The sequence below is a fragment of the Rhinoderma darwinii genome, chromosome 10, assembly GCF_050947455.1.
Source record: "Rhinoderma darwinii isolate aRhiDar2 chromosome 10, aRhiDar2.hap1, whole genome shotgun sequence".
In the NCBI taxonomy this organism is placed as follows: Eukaryota; Metazoa; Chordata; class Amphibia; order Anura; family Rhinodermatidae; genus Rhinoderma; species Rhinoderma darwinii.
Window position 1 is genome coordinate 104,566,932 of NC_134696.1, and position 20,353 is coordinate 104,587,284.

The following is a 20,353-nucleotide window of genomic DNA, read 5'->3' on the forward strand; positions in this document are numbered from 1 at the left end:
ACCCTCTGGCACGTTATATTTTGCTCGTGACTCTTTGGACATTCATTTCTTTCGGGACGCTGCCCGAGGCCATCGGGGTCTTAAAACTCCGGATAGAAACTTTCCCTTGCTCTAGTTTTCTAGAGAAATTAGAAACACAAGGTTTCAGTTATTTTTGTTTATTTGGTTGAGACTTCAACTTATTTATTTCCAGAATTCTGTCAAATTAAGAATTTGGACATAATGCCACAATGGGGCCTGGGTTCATCTAGCCACCTCTCTGCGGCACGGGGCACACGGCCACCTCTCTGCGGCACGGGGCACACGGCCACCTCTCTGCGGCACGGGGCACACGGCCACCTCTCTGCGGCACGGGGCACACGGCCACCTCTCTGCGGCACGGGGCACACGGCCACCTCTCTGCGGCACGGGGCACACGGCCACCTCTCTGCGGCACGGGGCACACGGCCACCTCTCTGCGGCACGGGGCACACGGCCACCTCTCTGCGGCACGGGGCACACGGCCACCTCTCTGCGGCACACGGCCACGTCTCTGGGGCACACGGCCACGTCTCTGCGGCACGGGGCACACGGCCACGTCTCTGCGGCACGGGGCACACGGCCACGTCTCTGCGGCACGGGGCACACGGCCACGTCTCTGCGGCACGGGGCACACGGCCACGTCTCTGCGGCACGGGGCACACGGCCACGTCTCTGCGGCACGGGGCACACGGCCACGTCTCTGCGGCACGGGGCACACGGCCACGTCTCTGCGGCACGGGGCACACGGCCACGTCTCTGCGGCACGGGGCACACGGCCACGTCTCTGCGGCGCGGGGCACACGGCCACGTCTCTGCGGCGCGGGGCACACGGCCACGTCTCTGCGGCGCGGGGCACACGGCCACGTCTCTGCGGCGCGGGGCACACGGCCACGTCTCTGCGGGGCACGGGGCCACGTCTCTGCGGGGCACGGGGCCACGTCTCTGCGGGGCACGGGGCCACGTCTCTGCGGGGCACGGGGCACACGGCCACCTGTCTGCGGCACGGGGCACACGGCCACCTGTCTGCGGCACGGGGCACACGGCCACCTGTCTGCGGTACGGGGCAGACTGCCACCTTACCTGGGCTTTTTACGTTTTTCTCTAAATACTTGAATTCCTGATCCATTGTGCACAGTGCGGGTTCTAATAATGCAGAGATTGACACCATGAGGCAGCGTCACTTCTTCCTCCATGGACCCCGGACGCAGAGGCCAGAACTACACATACCAGGGAGCTGTCACCTCTCAGCTTTCACTGCTGACCAGAGCTGGAGCGACAACCTGATACCTGACCGGCTCTGCTATTCTGTGCATCAGCAAATTCCAGCATCAGCCATCCCAGGCCGAGTGGGGGGCACTGCAGGGAGCCCTGTCTGGTACCATGCTTAAAATATGACTGAAGCTAAACTGTAACCTGCCTCATACATGATGGGCACGGCTGATCTGGTCTGCGCTCTTCTGCTGTGAGCTATTGTTATCTGTTATCAGTTGTCTTCTGCAAAAGGTGGTGACCATGTGCTAGTTATCCAGGGGCTGCGAAGAAGGGAAGTGTATGAGGAGGAGGTCTGAACCGGTGGATGCGGGGGCAGCTTATTCTACAGCTCTACCCCCTCCCACAGGGCGGGGAAGTTTGGACCGGGGTGTGTATTAGAAAGTTGCACCCAGTTCTGTTTTTGGGGACCCCATTAATTTGGCTCCGCCGTTTTTTTTATGGATTCCAAGTAACCTGATGCAGAATCTGCACACGTTGTATGGACACATGCCCCCCCCCATCTACTACAGTGTAATCTATCTTCTCCGTTTACTGTGCGTTCGAATACAAGCTGTTGTTCCCTGTTATCAGACAGAAGTGTGTCCGGCTGGTGTGTTTAGCTCAGAGGATTTCCTCAGCCGAATACAACTGAAGCAAACCCCTATCTGCGAGACGTATCCGGTCTGTACTAGGTTTATGCCGCTGTATACAAGAATGTTCACTGATGGCAAGCAGAGATCTTGAAAATGGTTTGGAATTTAAACACAAGGCGGGTTTATTATGCTCTTTTCTAGTGTAAAAAAGTAGCAATTTGGGCAATTTTTTTATTTTTGTAATTTTAGGAAACATTTTTTAAAGCAACCCTGGACAATTTTTATTCAAATGGGAGGGGCTCAGCAGGAGGGGCGGGATCACCCGCAGCCTGACAAATTCACTATTCTAAGGTTGCAGAAATTTCCATATACAACGATGGAGCTTTTATTATTTCTATGTAGACCTGGAGCCCCCCGGTTTGATGGTGGGTGGAGACTGGTGGAGCTGCACTTTGTATTGACGTTTTACAATAGGGAAGATCTGACTCCACCCGCAGTCCATCTCCTCTCTATGCGCTCGTTACTGCAATCTGTTCTCTGTTATCAGCCATTTGCGGCTGTAGTGTCCTTCAGTGGGATGACAGCCGGTCTGGCCTCTGTTACGTCATCCGGTTCTGCAGCGATCCATCCACCGCTCCAGTATCTATGGAGAATCGGCAGATTTACTATTCAGGGGTCTTGGAAAGCTGGATGGCAAACCTTGTTGGAGCTGTGGTGGCAGCCATGATGTGTTACCCACCTTTCCCAAAAACAGATTAACGGCTGAATATAATTTTTTATAACGTGACACGGGACGACTGCGGGACTTTATTTACTTGGGGAATTTTTATTTTAAAGGCCCAACTTGTGATCTAAAATGTTACAATTTTCCCATTTAAAAGCTACATAGAAAGTTGAGTAAACTTGCAATTCCTCTGCTGTGCTTATCTTGCACTGATCTTGAGTTGGCTTATACTCCAGTCACAACCACAGCTGCAGTCGCAATTTGGCTGGTTTCCTTCCTAACAGTGAGCATTGCATTATGGGAGCTCAGTTGACTGGCTCTCATTGGGGTAAAGAGAAGCCGCTTTCTGTTTCCATGGGCAACCAGAAGAATTTTGAAAGCAGCTCTGGTTGTGATTGGAGAAAACCAGTATGAAATCCTTCAAAATAAGTACAAAAAAACCCTCCGAAAAGCAAAGTGTTCGGGAAGTGAGAAATGCTGTTCATTGCGGGCTGTTTACTGCGTTGTGCGTGACAATAGGGGGATGGTTCGCAGCTGCTGACAGGAGAGTGCGTCCAGCAGGAGGCACAAATCCATCCAAGACGCAGATTGCTCACAGCGATGCGTCCTGCCGACCTAATCACAGATGATAGTCTTGGCGTCGGATGAAAGGCAAGTCCAATATAACAAGGGGAGAAAAACGCTGCTCCGGAGAAATAAACATCCCGCCATGAGATAAACACTGCGCTGTAATCACTGACCGCACATGGATGAGGCAGGAGGCTCCGCTTACCTCCCTCCGACCTCTGACAACCTGCGGCGACTGTCTGTGAGAAACTGTGTCCAGGGTTCCACTCCTATCTGCCCCCCTGTATACAGCCCTGCTGGCATCTGCCCCCCTTTTATACAGCCCTGCCGGTATCTGCCCCCCTTTTATACAGCCCTGCCGGTATCTGCCCCCCTTTTATACAGCCCTGCCGGTATCTGCCCCCCTTTTATACAGCCCTGCCGGTATCTGCCCCCCTTTTATACAGCCCTGCCGGTATCTGCCCCCCTGTATACAGCCCTGTGCGTGGTAACTCTCACTCTGAGCCCTTGTCAAACATCATTAATATCGAGTGTTTCCGTCCATCGCCGCAGCACAGAATATTTACTGTACATTCCTGCTGGGTTTTTCGGCTACGTTCACACCTTGTTTCATCCTGTTTTCAATTATTGGGTAAATTTTTCATTAAAACTGATGTTACAGGACACACAAATTATGTCCTTTTTTATATCCTAAAGCGCAGAATCCAGACCGATCTTTGTGTTTTTTGTACAATAGAAGTGAAATACAGGAGGAGGTGCTGATTTATATAATTGTATTTCCAGTCTTCACCCCCCCCCCAACCAAAAAACCGTGCCGTTAACCAGATGCAAAACCGTGGTGTGAAGAAGCCCACAAGACACAATGCCAGCTAACCGATCCCCTTATAATTACTGTGTGCACAGTACAACTTCTATACTGATATCAGTGTATAGACACTGCACAGTACCACTTCTCCTGCCCTGTATACTGGGTGTAATTCTCAGTATCTGTATTACTCTGTATATATGGACACTGCACAGTACCACTCCTCCTGTCCTGTATACTGGGTGTAATTCTCAGTATCTGTATTATTCTGTATATATGGACACTGCACAGTACCACTCCTCCTGTCCTGTATACTGGGTGTAATTCTCAGTATCTGTATTATTCTGTATATATGGACACTGCACAGTACCACTCCTCCTGTCCTGTATACTGGGTGTAATTCTCAGTATCTGTATTATTCTGTATATATAGACACTGCACAGTACCACTTCTCCTGTCCTGTATACTGGGTGTAATTATCAGTACCTGTATTATTCTGTATATATATACACTGCACAGTACCACTTCTCCTGTCCTGTATACTGGGTGTAATTCTCAGTATCTGTATTATTCTGTATATATAGACACTGCACAGCACCACTTCTCCTGTCCTTTATGCTGGGTGTAATTATCAGTATCTGTATTATTCTGTATATATGAACACTGCACAGTACCACTTCTCTTGTCCTGTATACTGGGTGTAATTCTCAGTATCTGTATTATTCTGTATATATGGACACTGCACAGTACCACTTCTCCTGTCCTGTATACTGGGTGTAATTCTCAGTATCTGTATTATTCTGTATATATAGACACTGCCCAGTACTATTTCTCCTGTCCTGTATACTGGGTGTAATTCTCAGTATCTGTATTATTCTGTATATATAGACACTGCACAGTACCACTTCTCCTGTCCTGTATACTGGGTGTAATTCTCAGTATCTGTATTATTCTGTATATATGGACACTGCACAGTACTACCTCTCCTGTCCTGTATACTGGGTGTAATTCTCAGTATCTGTATATATGGACAGTGCACAGTACCACTTCTCCTGTCCTGTATACTGGGGGTAATTCTCAGTATCTGTATTATTCTGTATATATGGACACTGCACAGTACCACTTCTCCTGTCCTGTATACTGGGGGTAATTCTCAGTATCTATATTATTCTGTATATATGGACACTGCACAGTACCACTTCTCCTGTCCTGTATACTGGGTGTAATTCTCAGTATCTGTATTATTCTGTATATATATGTACACTGCACAGTACCACTTCTCCTGTCCTGTATACTGGGTGTAATTCTCAGTATCTGTATTATTCTGTATATATGGACACTGCACAGTACCACTTCTCCTGTCCTGTATACTGGGTGTAATTCTCAGTATCTGTATTATTCTGTATATATACACTGCACAGTAGCACTTCTCCTGTCCTGTATACTGGGTGTAATTCTCAGTATCTGTATTATTCTGTATATATAGACACTGCACAGTACCACTTCTCCTGTCCTGTATACTGGGTGTAATTCTCAGTATCTGTATTATTCTGTATATATACACTGCACAGTAGCACTTCTCCTGTCCTGTATACTGGGTGTAATTCTCAGTATCTGTATTATTCTGTATATATAGACACTGCGCAGTACCACTTCTCCTGTCCTGTATACTGGGTGTAATTCTCAGTATCTGTATTATTCTGTATATATACACTGCACAGTACTACTTCTCCTGTCCTGTATACTGGGTGTAATTCTCAGTATCTGTATTATTCTGTATATATGGACACTGCACAGTACCACTTCCCCTGTCCTGTATACTGGGTGTAATTCTCAGTATCTGTATTATTCTGTATATATACACACTGCACAGTACCACTTCTCCTGTCCTGTATACTGGGTGTAATTCTCAGTATCTGTATTATTCTGTATATATGGACACTGCACAGTACCACTTCTCCTGTCCTGTATACTGGGTGTAATTCTCAGTATCTGTATTATTCTGTATATACACTGCACAGTACAACTTCTCCTGTCCTGTATACTGGGTGTAATTCTCAGTATCTGTATTATTCTGTATATATGGACACTGCACAGTACCACTTCTCCTGTCCTGTATACTGGGTGTAATTCTCAGTATCTGTATTATTCTGTATATGGACACTGCACAGTACCACTACTCTCCTGTCCTGTATACTGGGTGTAATTCTCAGTATCTGTATTATTCTGTGTATATATACACTGCACAGCACCACTTCTCCTGTCCTGTATACTGGGTGTAATTCTCAGTATCTGTATTATTCTGTGTATATATACACTGCACAGTACTACTTCTCCTGGCCTGTATACTGGGTGTAATTCTCAGTATCTGTATTATTCTGTATATATGGACACTGCACAGTACCACTTCTCCTGTCCTGTATACTGGGTGTAATTCTCAGTATCTGTATTATTCTGTGTATATATACACTGCACAGCACCACTTCTCCTGTCCTGTATACTGGGTGTAATTCTCAGTATCTGTATTATTCTGTATATGGACACTGCACAGTACCACTTCTCCTGTCCTGTATACTGGGTGTAATTCTCAGTATCTGTATTATTCTGTATATATATACACTGCACAGTACCACTTCTCCTGTGCTGTATACTGGGTGTAATTCTCAGTATCTGTATTATTCTCTGTATATATGGACACTGCGCAGTACCACTTCTCCTATCGTGTATATATATATATATGAGAGAGAGAGAACTGCACAGTACCACTTCTCCTGGCCATATATTGTACGTTTTGAGATCATTTTTTGCTGTTTAGTTTCCGTTTTGCGCTTTGTTTCGCATCTTCTGTCTTTTCTCCACTTTCTGCTTCAGCTCTTGCAGCTTCTTGTCCCACACCCCCTTCTTCTGGTTTCCTACGATCCCTTGTCTCCGGTCTTTACATCTCACTGGACCTCCTCCTCTGCTTGTTCAGCTGTTGGGCGTTGTAGTAGACGCTTAGTGGGGGTTATACTGGTGGAATAATGTGTGTGTGTGATAGAAATCTTTTAGGTGTTGCTGAATAGTGGCAGGATTTGTTGGGTGGTTAAAACAGTGCTGGCAAATTCCAAGTGAAAGCCAAGCAGAATTTTGAATGCAGCTTTGGATGTGACTGGAGTAGATAAGTAACGTATGTACAAAGTTCCTCAGTGTTCTGTGAACATGCAGAATGGTTGGGAGACCCCCATGTTATTATTTTGTGGTCTGGAGGGATTTTCTCAGGTTCTACAACCCCCTTCCCCCTGGGGTGCGGGAGTTTCAGTATCAGTGTTCCCTCCTCTGGTCGCCGCTGGGGACACTCCGGGTCCGTCTGGTCCAGTTTCCCACTTTCTGCTCTCTGGTGAGAGGCAAATTCCAGGGTCGCCGCCTGAACAGGCCGTCGTTGTAACTAATGCTGCAATACCCACAGTAGCTGCCAACACTGCCTACATAGGGGGCACACTTAATGGTTGCACCAGTATCACCATCTGGTTGAGCTCGTACTGCACTATATGTATCCAATGGCATGTGTTGGGTGTGGGCAATGTGAGGGACTTGGACTAAACTCGGCATGTGTGCCATGTGCCTGCAGTACGTTTCTATGGGGTGTGGGCAGTGCAGTGTTCATGGCGTGGACGCTGTGTGGGCACTGCACACTGTATAGTGTGGGCACGGCAATGTATAGGGCTCCGTAGTGGCACTGTATGGGTGCAACACTGTATGGGCGCAGCACTGTATAGTGTGGGCACTATATGGAGTGTGGGCATGGTACTATGTGTAAGATTGTCTGATCAGATCACCCACAGTCCTGGTCTCCAGTTCTCCTCCAGTCCATGTGAATAAACGATCGCTATTGAGTGGAGCAAATCAGCAGCCAAGAGTAAATGCTCCATCAGATTACATAAGGATGGCCGGGCAGCATAGTACACATACCTCGGGGGGGTGGGGGACCTGGCAGGTCTGTGGGTGAATGGTGCCAGCCCCCGGCGTCATCTACACAAAGTGCTGATCTGAACTTTCCCAATCTTATCTCTGCTGCTCAGAGGAGGAGACCAGCGCCACCTGCTGGAAGATGCTGCAACAACCACCCCCTGCAGAGTTGGGGCTGTAGAGCGGCGTCCTGCAAACTCTGGGATCCCCAAAATTGCAGTGTAAATCCGTGTTTACTACAAGGAAGGGGCAGAAAATACCAGTAATAGTAACGCGGAGTATAAATTGTGCCACCCAGGGCTGATGACACAGGTTGTGCACATGGTGACGCCGCAGTCAGTGGTTTCCGGATATTGTGTTCCTTACAGGCAGTCGGGTGGGGGCTGTGGATGGGTTTGGCGAAGCTTCAGACTTTTCATAACATTGTAAAAAAAAATTCGCATATTTTGTCTTTCAGAGTGACCAGCAGTTGGACTGTGCCTTGGATTTAATGAGGCGACTCCCTCCCCAACAGATTGAGAAGAACCTCAGTGACCTCATTGACTTGGTAAGAATGCTCTTCTCTATCTCTAATTTTCTTTATATAAGGCCCCCTGCTCCACCTGTCCTTGGTGTGGTTAAGGCCCCTGCTCCACCTGTGCTAGGTCTGGTTAAGGCCCCTGCTCCACCTGTCCTTGGTGTGGTTAAGGCCCCCTGCTCCACCTGCCCTTGGTGTGGTTAAGGCCCCCTGCTCCACCTGCCCTTGGTGTGGTTAAGCCCCCCTGCTCCACCTGTCCTTGGTCTGGTTAAGGCCCCCTGCTCCACCTGCCCTTGGTCTGGTTAAGGCCCCCTGCTCCACCTGCCCTTGGTCTGGTTAAGGCCCCCTGCTCCACCTGCCCTTGGTCTGGTTAAGGCCCCCTGCTCCACCTGCCCTTGGTCTGGTTAAGGCCCCCTGCTCCACCTGCCCTTGGTCTGGTTAAGGCCCCTGCTCCACCTGCCCTTGGTGTGGTTAAACCCCCCTGCTCCACCTGCCCTTGGTGTGGTTAAGGCCCCCTGCTCCACCTGCCCTTGGTGTGGTTAAGGCCCCCTGCTCCACCTGCCCTTGGTGTGGTTAAGGCCCCCTGCTCCACCTGCCCTTGGTGTGGTTAAGGCCCCCTGCTCCACCTGCCCTTGGTCTGGTTAAGGCCCCTGCTCCACCTGCCCTTGGTCTGGTTAAGGCCCCCCTGCTCCACCTGTGCTAGGTCTGGTTAAGGCCCCCTGCTCCACCTGTCCTTGGTGTGGTTAAGGCCCCCTGCTCCACCTGCCCTTGGTGTGGTTAAGGCCCCCTGCTCCACCTGCCCTTGGTGTGGTTAAGCCCCCCTGCTCCACCTGTCCTTGGTGTGGTTAAGCCCCCCTGCTCCACCTGTCCTTGGTGTGGTTAAGCCCCCCTGCTCCACCTGCCCTTGGTGTGGTTAAGGCCCCCTGCTCCACCTGCCCTTGGTGTGGTTAAGCCCCCCTGCTCCCCCTGTCCTTGGTCTGGTTAAGGCCCCCTGCTCCACCTGCCCTTGGTCTGGTTAAGGCCCCCTGCTCCACCTGCCCTTGGTCTGGTTAAGGCCCCCTGCTCCACCTGCCCTTGGTCTGGTTAAGGCCCCCTGCTCCCCCTGCGTTAGGTCTGGTCATGCCGTGCTAAGTTTGAGCCCTGTACCATAATAAATCTGGACAAGCCCCTTGGGTCTTCTGCTGTAATACTGTCATTAGTCTTGCTTCCCTCCCCGTCTTGGATCTTGGAGTCGGTAGTGTCGCTCCAGTAATCCGGTTGTTGCATTATGAGGATATTCCCTCTGCTGCCCCCATCAGGCAGGGCTTTGTAGCGCGTGGTCTCAGTGAATAGCATCCCCCACACGGTTCCCATACGGTTTACCTTCATTAGCGCGGCAGCCGTCGCCTTCCCAGCGCTGATAATTAGATCACATTAGCCGGCCCGTCAGTCACACATCTCGTGATCCACAGAGGCAGGGGTGAGTGCAGAGAGCGTGACTGGAGCGAGACAGACAGGAATTAAGCCGCGGCTCTCGTTTATATCCTCTTAATGAAGCCGGGGATTGTGGCCTTTATCCCAGAGAAGAAAAGAACAGGGTAACCCTCCAACCACGAGCTGCTCACACACCACAGAGACTCTGGCTGCCCTCGTGACTCCTAGGGGGCCCACCACCCACTTTTCCTAAGAGGGTCTTTCCCATAAAGATGAGCTTCACGCTGAAGATAATATTTTAAGGGGCTTTCGTTGAGTCAACTTTGATAGCCAAGCTTATGAGAAATCAACTACGGACCGTCCATTGCCCGCCCCCCCCCCCCCCCACATCAGCAATTCCGTCTCTCGTGTCTGCACTTGGTGGCTGCTGCAAACTGAGGTTTTCCAGGGTGGGGGTGGGGTCTGCGCTCCTTCTTTACGTTTCCTTCATACATCACTACTGTACTTAAATGTTGTAGGAGGAGAGCGATTGAGAGAAACCTCTGAGCTCCCATTGTAAGGAGATCCATGTAGCCGTGTCTGAGCCTCCCGTCCACTTCCCACCTGTCAGCCGTGACCGGTCCGATGCTTTCATTTCCCTCTTGGTCCGTATCCCAGCTCGCCATCTCTTCGGGTATCTGGTTACTGCCCGGACAATGGCCGCAGTCTTGTACGGTCGGTTGGCAAGTGGTTAAGTTTAATTAAGTTTGTTCAGATACCTGGCTGAGTGAATCGGGGGAGGGGGCTGCGTCTCCAGGTACGACAAGAGAAACCTTGTTCCGCGCACGGCTATCAGAATCTCATTAACTTCTTTCAATTTGTCGTCTCTTTGTGTTCTACCTCTTTGAATGTCCCCTGAAGACTTTCTGAAGTTTCATTGTTACCCCCCCCCCCCCCTTTCCAAGCCGTCCGGAGATTTCCGTACCCTTTACCACCCATCCTCTCAGCGCTGATAGGCGATCTTTCCGCACAACACACTCATACATGACCTTTACATGCTCTTTGGCCCACCCAAGTCTGAAACCTTCCCCGCCAGGTGCTTCACAATCCATCCATAGTGAGAGCCGCAATTGTCGTTTCTAAATTTTCCACCACCAAGAAATCAAATTCAGCAGCGTTCATTCATCTTAATGCCTTACAAGATGTGTCCGTAAGCAGCAATATATAGGATTAACCCCCATAAATAGCGGAGTGCTGATCCTGAGTTACATCCTGTATTATACTCCAGAGCTGCACTCACTATTCTGCAGGGTGAGTCACTGTTACATACATTACTTATCCTGTACTGATCCTGAGTTACATCCTGTATTATACTCTAGAGCTGCACTCACTATTCTGCTGGTGGAGTCACTGTGTACATACATTACATTACTTATCCTGTACTGATCCTGAGTTATATCCTGTATTATACTCCAGAGCTGCACTCACTATTCTGCTGGTGGAGTCACTATGTACATACATTACATTACTTATCCTGTACTGATCCTGAGTTACATCCTGTATTATACTCCAGAGCTGCACTCACTATTCTGCTGGTGGAGTCACTGTGTATATACATGACATTACTTATCCTGTACTGATCCTGAGTTACATCCTGTATTATACTCCAGAGCTGCACTCACTATTCTGCTGGTGGAGTCACTGTGTACATACATTACATTACTTATCCTGTACTGATCCTGAGTTACATCCTGTATTATACTCCAGAGCTGCACTCACTATTCTGCTGGTGGAGTCACTATGTACATACATTACATTACTTATCCTGTACTGATCCGGAGTTATATCCTGTATTATACTCCAGAGCTGCACTCACTATTCTGCAGGGTGAGTCACTGTTACATACATTACTTATCCTGTACTGATCCTGAGTTACATCCTGTATTATACTCTAGAGCTGCACTCACTATTCTGCTGGTGGAGTCACTGTGTACATACATTACATTACTTATCCTGTACTGATCCTGAGTTACATCCTGTATTATACTCCAGAGCTGCACTCACTATTCTGCTGGTGGAGTCACTATGTACATACATTACATTACTTATCCTGTACTGATCCGGAGTTATACCCTGTATTATACTCCAGAGCTGCACTCGCTATTCTGCTGATTGTTATTGGAAACTGTCAGTAAGCTTGTGGACACGCACCCTCCTAACAGAAGACCATATGGCCTGTATAACAGTGAGGTTGTCACTCCGCTTTTCTAGACGTATGAACTGCATAACTAGGCATAGGAAAGCTGGGTGGCAACTTTTGCTCACACTGTAAAAGCTGCTACATTGGTTGTCACCCAGCTTTCCTATCTTTCTTGACTTGTGGATTTGTATTCTTGATAATGGTAGTTTTTTAAGAGTTAAGTCGCGCCCCCCCCCCCCCCCCCCCATTTTTCCAGACCGAGCTAATTAGGCATCTGCCCAGGACGGGACATAGAGCAGAGGAATGTGAGTGCCGTGCTCTCGGCTCGCTAATCGCTGAGCATTCCTCTTTTATTGGGAGCTGCAGGAAGTCGGTGGGCAGAGGGCCGCGCGCCTTTGATGTCTCGCCTCTGTACACATCTCTCCCCTTATTCTCCTTCACTGGTTTAAAAACACAAATGTAAAAATAAAATAGGCCGCTATCACTTTAACAACGCCCTGTGTGTTTCAGGCATGTTGGCCCAATGTTGACTTGGTGAGAACTGATTGACATCTCACCTTACTGCAATTTTTAAAAAAAAACGTTTCAGATGAATCACGATTGTGTTTGGTCACTTGAACATCTCCCTTTAATGCTTGCTGCAAAATAGCAATTTCATAAATAGACCTGCCCTAGCTGTAGGAACCTTGTTTAATCATGAGTTTTTCACTTTACGGCCTTGTTGCAAATCAATTGCCTATTTATAAGCACAGCGGTTTCAGATACATCCACATTGTGTTTAGTCCCCTGACACTCTCCCTTTACTGCTTTCTGCAAAGTATGACTGAGGAGTTTTTGTTTCACGCAGGTACCCAGTCTCTGTGAAGATCTCCTGTCCTCAGTTGACCAGCCCCTGAAGATCGCCCGGGATAAGGTCGTGGGCAAAGACTATCTGCTGTGTGACTATAACAGAGATGGAGACTCCTACAGGTAATGTGGACCCCTTCTTCCTGGAGTCCGGTGTCGGGTCGGCGGCCATTAATCCCATTAAGATTTCTATGTAATGCGTGCTGTGCCTCTTCCCGGGTCATGGTCTCCAGAACCTCCGGATTAGAAGTCCTAATGCACACGACCGTGTATGCCGCCAGAGTCCCGTCCGTGATCCGCGGAAAGACCGTATGTGTTCCATGGATCATAGTCCGGTCCGTTTTCATGAAAAACGGTCCGAGCGGAACGCCGTCGCGTGCAAGACGGCTAAACGGACTGTGATCTGTACAATGACCTGATCTTCTCCATCACCTCGAATGCTCCTTACCGGCTCCTCTTCTCTTCCCACCCGCAGGTCTCCGTGGAGCAATAAGTACGACCCACCCTTGGAAGATGGAGCCATGCCGTCCGCTCGTCTGCGTAAACTGGAGGTGGAAGCGAACAACGCCTTCGACCAGTACCGAGACCTGTAGGTTCTCCTCCTCCTCTTCTCTCTCGGGGGTGGGGGGATTCTTCGTGAGTAGCCGCCTGCTCTGCCGCGTCTTATAAAGCGAAGCTCGGCGTGCGGGACGATGATTAAATCCAGATTCTTTTGTTTGGGACTCGAGCACCAGGGTAACACAGGAACGACGGGCTCGCACTCCGCGCAGACGGCATGATGTCATGATGAGGTCACGGCTCCCATCGTGGAGTGCGGTCTCCGCATCAGACTGAACAAGCGTTTCTCCAGCTGCCGGGGCAGAGTGTGAGGCTGAGCGCCGGGCCCCGGGGAGACGGACAGGGGTTACGCGGCGCTTTTGTATTCTTCTTCCTTTTTTTTTTCTCGTGATTTGTTTCCTATCCTGCGGTTAGTATCGGCCCACAGATCTGAGAATTAACCCTGGGGGCTGAGCATGCCCCCCACCCTGAGATATGTACGTGATTCGTGCTGCGCCTGTTCTGCGTTACACGTTTCACAGCATTAATAAGGAGTCCGTGCTGCAATGTGTCTCGTGTCAGCCGGGGGCACACACTAAAGTCTGCTCACTCAGAACAACCCACGATCGGCCGGTGGTTGGGAATATTGTTCTGAGTATCTGATAGACATTTCCATCAGGACAATCGCCGGGGAGGTCCGGCGGGGGCGTCATCATTGCCCATTACGTTGTATACGCCTGGCAGCCATATGTCTTGTATACAGAGCAAATGTGTTGATATTACAAAGCGGCAACTCTACTCCTGTTTTTTACAACTTAAAATAAAAATGAAAGCTGCTGATTTTGTTATTGGAAACAGTCAGCAAGCTTGTGGACAGACCTCCCCACTAAAGCTTAGCTGAGCTCCTATAATGCAGGGGGCAATGACTGTACAGTGACTGGTGGAGGAACTAGACTTCCCAGAATGCAAATCACCGGAGCTAGCTCTGCAGACACTGATCAAGCAGGGGACTGATCATCACTGGTACAGATCTAGATTTGTTACACGTGGTTGGTTGAGGTGACCGTAGCCCCCCCCCCCCTCATACTGGTCTGTACTGGGCTCTGAGTCGAGGATTCAGCTGGTGTGATCCGGGGACACGGCCTCCCGCTCAGGTTTCGGCGTCTTGCTAGGATGTGCAGATGTTGTTGCGCTTCAGGCAGATGGCACAGGTTCTGCTCTGACTCCAGGGCCTCGGTATGTCAGCCAGAGGGGGGGCAGCGCGCTGCACCTGTGCAGCCCAGATAGAATTACGCTGCCGATGCCCGATAGGACCTGGCTGGCACCATGTTGGGACGCGCCGATCATTCTGCGGTTAGTGACAGATGTTCCTAGAAGGCGCAGAGTTACAGAAGTGTTCTGACTTACAGGGAACTACAAGTTCCAGCCATGCTTGGTACTTTATCTAGCTCCCAAAGACGTGATGGGCATTCTGGGACTTGTAGTTCCATAGGCTGCTGACAACCAGGTCTCCATTGTCCAGCTGCTGCGAGGGTAGATTATCATGGGCTTTTTGTAGGTACGTGATAACCGGTGCAGGAGCAGATCTGAAACAGGGAGGCGACTGAGGACGACACTGACATTTGGGGTATGGGGTGATGGCCCTTGGGGTACGGGGTGATGGCCCTTGGGGTACGGGGTGATGGCCCTTGGGGTACGGGGTGATGGCCCTTGGGGTACGGGGTGATGGCCCTCTGGGGAAGGGATAAGGATACGTTGACACTCTGGGGACGGGATAAGGAATGGCACTCGGGGGACAGGATGATGACACTTGGGGGTCTCATGTTGATGTCCTGTCTTCCAGTATTTGGGGGGGGGGGGTCATCTGTATTTTGTCCGGTGTTACTTTCTTATTATATTGGGGGGTGATGATTTTTCTTTGGTTTATTCTACCACCTGTTTGCAATAAGTTACACAAAGAGTTAAAGGGGCAGATTGTGTTTTTCCACCTCTTGCTGGGCGTCCGTCTGCAGTGGGCTGTGCCAGCAGTGAACGGTTGGCGGCTGCGCAGGGTCGGCTCTGCCATGTGGTTGCTGTTAGGTCTGGTCCTGCCTCTCTCCGGGGGCTTCGTGCGGTTTCAGACATCATTTTAGCACATTCCTTAAATACCCACAAAAGCCGTTATGTAAAATCTCATCAGCGGCGACCACATCAAACCTGCGACGCTGTTCCCAGCCCCCCCCCCCCCCCCTTCACTGCTCGTTTCATGTTCTTCCAAATAATAAAAAACTGCTATTGTAGGTAGGATGAAGTCTGCAGCGCCTCCTACAGTGCGCAGCGCGTAATGCAGGCAGAGGAGGGGGCCGCACCACACCCCGTGCCGGCACTTTAGGGTTCAGTCATCTTTGCCATGCATAGGGCCGGCGGAGACTGGGGGTTATGTTCCGCTGCATCACAGTCCTGATCATCCGCTCCGCCTATTGTGGGCATGAAGGCTATATGTGGTCTATAGGGGCAGTTACTAAGTGTAGCATAAAAATAACCCCCTAGAACTGTATAGAGACGGGGGATTTATGCTCTTAAAGGCACAGTGCTTCTATTTCTCTCTTCCTGAACCTATATGGCCGCTATTACCGCTCCCAACAGGGTCGACCGCCTTATATAAAAACTCGTTGTGTTTCTAGCCGTGTCCTGTATAGGGGTTTTGAACCGGTTTGTTGCATCCGCAGGTATTTTGAAGGTGGCGTCTCCTCCGTCTATCTCTGGGATCTGGACCACGGCTTCGCCGGAGTGATCCTAATCAAAAAAGCTGGAGATGGATCAAAGAAGATCAAGGGGTGCTGGGACTCCATCCATGTAGTGGAAGTGCAGGTAACGGCGCCTCCTTGTGGCCACGAGATGAAAGTGCACCTGCTTGTCCACAGCACAGGATCCCGCTCTGTAGGGCGCAGCTGTTCCCGTGGACTGCGGCCGTCATTGCAGGAAACTGGTTTTTAACCATTTGGTCTCTAGGGGGTGCTGTATTTTTCTTAAAGCCCCGGCACGCTCTATCCATTGTGGATTTGGCTCATTTTTCCACCATTGACGTTAATAACTTGCAGTCAGGGTTTTGCCCTTTAAATGCTGCCGCTCTGCTCGGCGTTCGCCTCCCGTGACCCACGTCTTTGTGTTTATAGGAGAAGTCGAGCGGCCGCACCGCTCATTATAAGCTGACCTCTACTGTGATGTTGTGGCTGCAGACAAACAAGAGCGGCTCAGGGACGATGAATCTGGGCGGAAGCCTCACCCGGCAGGTAAGAGTCACGTCCGCGCCGTCCAAGCGCTAAAATAGGTGAAATAACGAATGTTCAGAAATCTTTTTTTTTGCCTCCATTATTGTCACCTGCTTTAATGGAAAACGGCATCCCAGTTTTCCTTCCATTTCTCTTATTTCACTGGCGTCTTCTCTTTCTTTCAGATGGAAAAGGACGAGACTGTGAGCGACTCCTCCCCCCACATAGCAAATATTGGGCGGCTGGTAGAGGTAAGTGCCCGCAAATGGCGAACTGACCCTAAAATAGTTACTGAGCCGTAGAGAAGTTTCTTCACCGATATCCGCTGTGGTCTGATAAGTGCCGAGACCCCTTAACCGATCTTGTTTAAGGCTGTCCTGTCACAAGCCTGTTCTCATTCACTGACCGCAACCAGAGATTTTAAAATAAAGGAAAACGCCTTTATATTTGAATATCTTTAATATGCCCCCCCTAGAGGGCAACTAGTGTCCCCCTATATTAAGTGAGCAGCCACACCGTTTCGGCGTCTAGTCTGTTTTAGTGACGCTTGCCCTTTAAGACCCGGTTTGGGATCGGTCTTCCTACAATAATCTTTTTATTTTTTTTCACTTCAGGACATGGAGAACAAAATCAGGAGCACTCTCAATGAGATTTACTTCGGGAAAACCAAGGACATAGTCAACGGGCTCAGGTAACGCTTCGTGCTCCTCGCGGTCCAGTTGCTCCCCAGCGGCGGGCCGCTCCTCGTACTTCATTTCCTGTACCCGTTCCCCTCCCCCCTACTCCGCCCCGTGTTTTGTGACCGTCTCATTCCAGCTTCTTCTCGCTTCTCTCTCCTCCCGCCGGACTCGGTGTAGATCAATAGATGCAATCCCCGACAACGTTAAATTTAGGCAACTCCAGAGGGAGCTGTCTCAGGTGCTGACACAACGCCAGATCTACCTGCAGCCAGATAACTAGTCCAGGTACCCACTGCCCGTCACCGCTCCCCTGACACAGGCCGGTGGTGTCCGCATGGTGTGCCCGGGGGACGCCCTCACCACAGCGCTGCGTTCTGCATGGCAGCGGGCGGCTCCTCTAGCACCTGCGTTCCAGTGTTGTGCATGACAGGCGTGAGATGAAGCAGTGTGAAGCCGGCGCTACCTGTGTTCGGTCTTCTTAAAGGGATAGTGTTAGTATTTTCAGCTTCTCCGGCCGCTCTGCATTACAGCGGCAGCTTCCTGGCAGGTGGTGGGTGCCGATCTGCCCATTCACGGGGTGAGTTGCTGGAACGTGGGGCTGCATGGAGTGACTAATCCCATTGTGGAGTTTACTGAGGTGCATGTGATCTAACAACACGTAGTGTGCGGGCTGCACGTGGGGGAGGGGCTCGTTCTGTAGCTTATAGTCCCCAGGATGGACCCCCTCCCCTATAGGTAAGAGCAGGTTGTTGCTGATTTTTAATTTCAATGGGTCGCTGTGTGATGCCCTTATATCGATACTGAAGTAAAGAGCATTGACGGGGGGTCCCCTGATCATGGGGGACGTCATAGGAAACTGAGCAGTCATTATAAAGGGGGTTTCTGGTGTTATATGAAGTCCTATTTGTATAATAATAAGTTCTGCAGCTTTCTAATAGACTTGGTTTAATTCCTCACCATTTCAAGATCTCCGCTTTCTGTCAGTGAACAGGGACATTCTGGTTTAGAGTTAGGGTGAAAACATATTTTTCACAGCTGAGGGTTTGTTATCATTGTTTCCAGTCTATAGAATTTATCAGCAACGGTTTCTACAATGTTGCTACAGTGCAGGAGAATGTGTCAGTCTGGAGTTCAGGCTATTTATTTCACAGACTGGATAGAATTGTAACAAACCCTCAGCTGTGAGTTTTCAGCCCATATGTTTCCTGACCATGTTCAGGATCTCTGCTTGTTGTCAAATTCTTTTAGAAAGTTGCAGGACTTTTATATTCTGAAATTATTAAAAGTCCTACAAAAGTTAATCCGCCCAATGTGCGCAGTCACTGCGTTCTCGTTGCGTTAATGGTTTTTGTTTCTCCTGAAAATGGATGAGGTTGTCACGGCCCCGCCCTAATAAAAAAACTACTGTTGATACTCCTTTAAATCTGGCCTCCACGGAAATCTTTGTCTCGTCTTGGTATCTTAGAACGGCCATAATGGGAAATGTTTTGTTAATGGGACGGACCCTGTATGGCCAGATTTACCCGCAACTTCCTAAATCTGCCGCCACCACCTTTATACAGCACGTTCCCGGCTTCTACATGTCATGAGCTGCAAAGGAAGAACGAACCTTTATCAACATGTTCACCCCTATTTTATGGACTCAGTAAATCGGTAATATTGAGACGGCTGCAAAGTGTAGCGACCAGTACATAACCTACAGCGCCTCCCGGAGGTCAGGAGTGTTTATAGAAGATTGTGAGACAGACTCGGGGTTCATCTAGTGTAGAACTCGAGGAGAGTCACTGCTGGAGATAGATCTGTGGGTACATCATAAACTAGATAATGGCACAATGCCAGTCAGCTGCATGTAAGGCCAGCAGGATAATGTCGTGTAGTAAAAGAGGCCGAGACTACGGATCCGGGGGCGTCCGATACTTCCAGACGACTCGACTAGATAAATAACCAAAATGCTCCGCGTTAATGAGGACTAATTGCTTTTTCTCCCATCATCCATCTTTTCCTGGTAGAACTTGATGGACCCGTTACTAACGCTCCTCACTACACTATAGGACCTGTATAGATGATGCCGCCCTCTATAGGGGATGCATTGAGTTGCACAGTGTGTGTGGGGGGGGGGGGGGGGTCACTCCATAGAAGTCAATGTAAATTTTCAGGGGACTGCAACAGACGCTCCACCTGTCCATTGACTTTGTGTGTTTGACTCCACCCGAAACCCCTCCTGTCCAGGAGACCCAGCGAGGCTCATTAAACACTGCGTCGCCCCCTCATTCTCTCCATCTCTCGCCCCCTCCAGGTCCGTCCAGACGTTCGCAGACAAATCGAAACAGGAGGCTCTGAAGAACGACTTAGTGGAGGCGCTGAAGAGAAAGCAGCAAAGTTAAATGTCCTCCCCTCCCCCTTCCTTTTCATTTCTTATAATGTCTCTCCCGGTCCCCATCAGTTATGGACCCCCCCATTTCTGTTTTTTTTTTTTTCTTTCCCCCTCCCCGTCCGTTGTCCGATCTCTGTCTGCATCACTTACATAGCCGTTCAGCACCGTCTGCTCCTATCCAATAAAGCTGTATGAACTTGTCACAGTCTGGGGCTCGTTACTCCAGCCTTCCCGCCCCCTCCCCCCCACTTTGGCGCTAACTGCCCTGCCCCAGTGTTACCCCATTATATACTGCACATCCCGCTCCGCCCTCCGCAGCGCCCGCAATGGTTACCTCCTATCGGAGAATAGATGGATCTGTTATGGAGGGTGGAAGGAAAGACTTGATGTTTTCATCATCGGATCCTCTGGCCCCGACTTTTGCCCCCCCATTTTATAATTTTTCCTGGTGACTGTTTGGGGAATGCTTAGGGTATGTCTTTTTTTTGTTTTGTTATATATATATTTTTTGTAAAGCTTTAAGTCTTCTATATGAGCCTTCCTGTACTAACAATAAAATGATTCTTAATATCCGGCCCAGGCTGTTGGCTCAGTGTGTGGTCTCGGGGACCCCAGAATCTCACTCGATTACTCGTACACATGTGGCTCTA

At 49.7% G+C, this 20,353-nt stretch overlaps 1 protein-coding gene across 3 annotated transcripts in view; it reads left to right on the forward strand.

Moving 5' to 3' along the window:
* The window catches only part of CAPZB (capping actin protein of muscle Z-line subunit beta), a 35,600-nt gene extending 15,697 nt beyond the window's left edge, over positions 1 to 19,903 (forward strand). For all 3 annotated transcript variants that reach the window (XM_075840518.1, XM_075840516.1, XM_075840515.1), the window contains exons 2-9: positions 8,364 to 8,453; positions 12,863 to 12,984; positions 13,337 to 13,450; positions 16,107 to 16,248; positions 16,554 to 16,670; positions 16,835 to 16,900; positions 17,264 to 17,340; positions 19,626 to 19,903. In XM_075840518.1, the coding sequence (XP_075696633.1) occupies positions 8,397 to 8,453; positions 12,863 to 12,984; positions 13,337 to 13,450; positions 16,107 to 16,248; positions 16,554 to 16,670; positions 16,835 to 16,900; positions 17,264 to 17,340; positions 19,626 to 19,713 (783 nt within the window). In that variant the 5' untranslated portion in view covers positions 8,364 to 8,396 and the 3' untranslated portion in view covers positions 19,714 to 19,903. The remainder of the gene's footprint in view (positions 1 to 8,363; positions 8,454 to 12,862; positions 12,985 to 13,336; positions 13,451 to 16,106; positions 16,249 to 16,553; positions 16,671 to 16,834; positions 16,901 to 17,263; positions 17,341 to 19,625) is intronic.
* The last annotated feature ends 450 nt before the right edge of the window (positions 19,904 to 20,353 follow it).